This window comes from Penaeus chinensis, chromosome 11, assembly GCF_019202785.1.
Source record: "Penaeus chinensis breed Huanghai No. 1 chromosome 11, ASM1920278v2, whole genome shotgun sequence".
Lineage (NCBI taxonomy): Eukaryota > Metazoa > Arthropoda > Malacostraca > Decapoda > Penaeidae > Penaeus > Penaeus chinensis.
The window spans coordinates 7,876,222-7,881,221 of record NC_061829.1 but is presented as its reverse complement, the minus strand read 5'-3'; the positions used below and the strand labels follow the sequence as shown (position 1 = coordinate 7,881,221).

The 5,000-nt window shown below is 39.1% G+C and overlaps 2 protein-coding genes across 2 annotated transcripts in view; one reads left to right on the top strand and one right to left on the bottom strand.

The window, feature by feature from the left end:
• Positions 1-240, bottom strand: part of LOC125030390 (solute carrier family 23 member 1-like) — a 33,486-nt gene extending 33,246 nt beyond the window's left edge. The window contains exon 1 of the mRNA XM_047620424.1: positions 215-240. Within this exon, the coding sequence (XP_047476380.1) occupies positions 215-240 (26 nt within the window). The remainder of the gene's footprint in view (positions 1-214) is intronic.
• Positions 241-2,832: 2,592 nt separating this feature from the next.
• Positions 2,833-5,000, top strand: part of LOC125030598 (probable chitinase 10) — a 3,234-nt gene continuing 1,066 nt past the window's right edge. The window contains exons 1-7 of the mRNA XM_047620734.1: positions 2,833-2,987; positions 3,248-3,390; positions 3,556-3,699; positions 3,804-3,935; positions 4,168-4,419; positions 4,616-4,801; positions 4,923-5,000. The exon at positions 4,923-5,000 is cut by the window's right edge and continues 54 nt beyond it. Coding sequence (XP_047476690.1) covers positions 2,936-2,987; positions 3,248-3,390; positions 3,556-3,699; positions 3,804-3,935; positions 4,168-4,419; positions 4,616-4,801; positions 4,923-5,000 — 987 coding nt within the window. The 5' untranslated portion in view covers positions 2,833-2,935. The remainder of the gene's footprint in view (positions 2,988-3,247; positions 3,391-3,555; positions 3,700-3,803; positions 3,936-4,167; positions 4,420-4,615; positions 4,802-4,922) is intronic.

The following is a 5,000-nucleotide window of genomic DNA, read 5'->3' as shown; positions in this document are numbered from 1 at the left end:
ATGTGTGTGTGTGTGTGTGTGTGTGTATGTGTGTGTGTGTGTGTGTGTTTGCGGATGTGTGTGTGTTTGTGGATGTATGTGCGTGACCATGAGCAAGTGCACCCGTTCACGTGTGTCTATACGGATAAGCGGGCGTATGTGTTTGAATACATATATACAAACGTGTTTAACTAGTTGCACAAAGAGATTATCTAAAGAAATAAAAGGCGCTCACGAGGAACGGTCGTGTGAGGAGTGCATCTTCAGAGTATTGTTTTTTTCACATCAAATTTCTTAAAATAACCTTTGATAAAGCTCCTTTTCGTGATTTGTATATCTAAAATGGGTACGATAATATGAGTATTGTATTTATATATCTGTTTCGCCGCAATTATATTTTATATCTACTGGGTTAAGTAAACAAGGACAAGGCAGATTTATCTTTTTGAAATCCCAGTCGTAAGCTTTTATTTAGCCTAATGCTTCGTGTTAGCACAAGGCCCAAATGAAGAGGCCAAATGAAAATGACAGTTTGTTTCTCCTGCCAATATTTTTTGTTTCTGATAATTGTTCCAATATTCACGATTCAAAATTAACGCGTCCCAAGTACAGTTGTCGAAATAATATGCAATAGTATTTTTATACGGTTCCAGAATGTAAATTTATAATATAATACTAACCCCTGTTTACCACGTAGGACTGCATGAAAAAGTCCTGATCTTTGAACAAATAGATTCAGTCGTCAGTATTAATCCTTATGATATATTCCTTTTTTGTTGGTCTGACTCAGATGACGAAGGAAAAAGCATTCAGAAATATATATCCAAAATGTACCATTGGTTTCGCTTTTCTTGTATATTTAAGCATAACATAACAAACCTTCGAAGATTTGCATCTTTCTACAATATTTATCATCACACTAAAGAAAACAACAAAAAACTGACTTCTTAATCAGCTTATTGAAACATGACCTCACAACAGCCTGTGAAGATGATTATAACTGCAATGTTTTTGCAAAGAACAATAACCTTGTTTTTACAGGTGTTTGGGTTTTTACATTGTGACTGAGGTGTTTTATTTAGAAAACGAAAGGGATTTCATCTATAACTTTAAGGATACTATTAGCAATTTTTCAACTGTTTTTCAATAGATGCTCTCAAGATTTTCAGCACATTTTCAGCATTCACATTCAGGAACTGTGTCATGCAGGCTAGTTGTGCATTTGGGCGTATCGCTGGAGTGGAAGGTGGTCGCGGTGCATCTCGGGGTCGTTGGTTAGGGAGCCAAGGTTTTAGGTATTTTCCTGGTAGGAGGTGTGATATATATATATGTGTGTGTGTGTGTGTGTGTGTGTGTGTGTGTGTGTGTGTGTGTGTGTGTGTGTGTGTGTGTGTGTCCTATATGTCAGGGTATGATAAACAAGAAAAATAGGGCTGTGATAAGCTGTCATGGGTGACTAAAGTTGCTGGCTAGTTATACAACGCCGCCCCCCCCCCACACACACACACACGCAAATACACACACAAACACAAACACACACAAACACATACTCAAACACACAATTATATATATATAAATATTTATTTATTTGTACATATATATGTGTGTATAAGTATATGTTTTTAAACAGCCATTCATTCCACTGCAGGACATAGGCCTCTCTCATTATTGAGAGGTTATATGGCAGTGCCACCCTTCCTAATCAATCGCGGTTCGGCGCACTAACACTAGTACCACGGCGGCGACTTCTCAAGGCGATATGTCGTTTTCTCGGGCTCGAACCAGCGGTCAGAGCGCAGGCATTTTTACGACTACCACGGCAGGGAATTGAACTCGGGACCACGAGGGTCAGAGTCTAGTGCTCTAACCAGTGGACCATCGCGGCAATATATTCATATATCTATATATATATATATGTATGTATGTATGTATATGTATGTACAAATGCATAAGTGTATACGTGCGTGTGTGTGTGTGTGTAAATATACATACATAGATATATGTTATGAACATACGTGTGTGTATATATATATGTACGTATATATATATACATATACATAAATATATAGGTATATATGCATGCCCGCGCGCGTGTATGTGTGTGTGTGTGTGTGTGTGTGTGTGTGTGTAGGTGTGTGTGTGTATATATATGTGTGTGAGTACACAAACACACATATACACATAAAAAAAAAAGAATAATAATATATATATATATATATATATATATATATATATATATATATATATATATATATAAGCATCTGTATATATATCCATATATATACATATATATCCATATATATACATATATATATCCATACATATACATATGTATATATCCATATATATACATATGTATATATATATATATATATATATATATATATATATATATATATATGTGTGTGTATGAGAGTGTGTGTGTCTGTGTGTGCGTGTATGTGTGTGTGTGTGTGTGTGTGTGTGTGTGTGTGTGTGTGTGTGTGTGTGTGTGTGTGTGCATATATATATATATATATATATATATATATATATATATATATATATATACATATGAATACATATATATATACATATGAATAAATATATATATACATATGAATAAATATATATATATATATACATATGAATAAATATATATATACATATATATATATATACATGTGTGTGTAGCAATGTCTGTTTTTATGTGTGTATTTATATGCATATGTGTTTGTGTATGGAATACAAAACTAGTAGCTTGAAAGAAAAATCCAGTGCATAGTTCCTGCACAAAGCCATCTGTTTTTTTCTCATACACTTGTTCGAAAAAATTTCGATTTCATGCTGGCCGATTCCCTCAGCTTATCTGTCCCGAACGGAGCATGTGGAGTGGAATGCACACGGCATTGCATCCGCCGCCGTCTCAGGTATAAAACTGCAATCTTGAGGATTCGTCGCTGCACAACTGAGGACAATGAGACTTCTCCTTCTGCTTCCGCTGGTCGCCGCCTCACTCTCCCTTGCTGGTAGGGTATTCATTGTGCAAACATGACTTGTAATAGACGTTTGCACTGTCAGAATGAGTGTTGAGAGACAGGTACGAATATATTAGAGAAAGAGCTCCATGGATCTTGTCGTTTCTCTTGACCATGGTAACCCGGCGTATCAAGTTAGTACTATGCGTCAATGGAATCATTATTTAAAATTACTATCAAGAAATATTACACATTTTCAATAAATTCTTAGTATACCACTTCAATAACCTATTATAAACTTTTTTTTTCAGAGGGAGTGATGGTGTGCTACTTCGGCTCGTGGGCCGTGTACCGCCAGGGCCTCGGCAAGTTCGACGTAGAGGACATCGACCCCAAGATCTGCACCCACATCATCTTCGGCTTCGCTGGTCTGGCACACGATTCCTCGATCAGAGTAAGATCTTTACTCTGTAGAAGCGAAAAGAATCGGAAAATTTTGTGTGAAAGAATCTATTGTTTGAGGCCAATGGAAAATGTGTATTTTTCATATTGAAAGTTCCATTTTTCTTCTTTTTCATTTGTTTTCCAGTAGTCTGATGTTCCTCTCTTTCGCCTGTAGGTCTTGGATCCTTGGAACGAGCTGTGCGACAACTACGGCAAGTGCGCCTACGACAGGTTCACGGCCCTCAAGCAGCAAAACGCTAACCTGAAGGCTATCTTAGCCGTCGGTGGCTGGAACGAGGGATCCCCTAAGTATTCCAAGGTCGGTTTTCATTTTACATGTTGATTTCAAAATACGGTAAGATAAAAGAAATGCTTTCATAAACTTGCTTTTGCGTTCTTTGCTAACTGATCGACGTCTGACAGATGGCAGCCGATCCAGTACTGAGGGAGCGATTCATCACCTCCTCAATCGAGCTCCTTAAGAAACACGGCTTCGACGGCCTCGACATGGACTGGGAGTACCCGACGCAGCGAGGCGGGGTCCCCGAGGACTATGTGCGTGACTCATGTCTTTTTTCAGATAACAAAATCCTTGCTAACATTTCTTATTAAAATACTTTATGATTTAGAACATATTCTTTACAGAAATTCATTCAGTAAAACACTTTAATTTGTTTCCAACGATTTGTATCGGTTACTGTATGTTTCTTTGCAAAATCATCATAACAAGACAAAGTTCATAATAGTATCCAAACAGGACATCGTATTTTGAACATGATTCCCGCAGGATAACTTTGTCATCCTCATGGCTGAGCTCAACCAAGCCCTGCACGCAGAGGGGATGTTGCTGACGGCCGCCGTGTCAGCAGGCAAGGCCACCATCGACCCGGCCTACAACGTGCCAGAGCTGTCGAAGTCCCTCGACCTGATTAACGTGATGACCTACGATCTGCACGGCGCCTGGGACGACTACACTCACCACCAGTCTGGTCTCTATGCTCATCCTCTCGACGAGGGAGATAACACCTTCTTGAATGTGGTATGTACTTGAAAAATGCTAGTGTTATTGAGGTGTCGTTGTGCATGTCACCCGAGTATCATGGAAAACACTGAAAGGTAGATAAATCATCTGATGCATAATATCACCTTTACTACATCGGTTGTTATTAAAGAAGTGATTGAAGATAAATATCATATTTATGAAATCTTTACTATCCATAACTGTCTTTGTCCAGGATTTTGCAATCAGCTACTGGATCGAAAAGGGAGCTCGCCCCGGCCAGATCGCCCTGGGTATCCCGCTGTACGGCCGCTGCTGGACCCTCGCCAGCCAGCAGGAAACTGGGTATTACGCCCCCGCGCACCAGCCCGGCGCCGCTGGGGACTGGACCAAGAGCCCTGGCATGCTTGGCTATAATGAGGTTATTATATTGGCCTCTGCCTTTAATGAAACACCTGCCCTTGGTAAAACAGATTTCCACGTGATTTGTTTTATATCTGTTTGAAAATGTACTTGATGAGTAACATGCTTTTCTTTTCCAGATCTGTTACATGCAAACTACTCAGGATTGGACCGTAGTGGATGACCCTGCCATGAACGAGCCCTATGCCTATTACTTC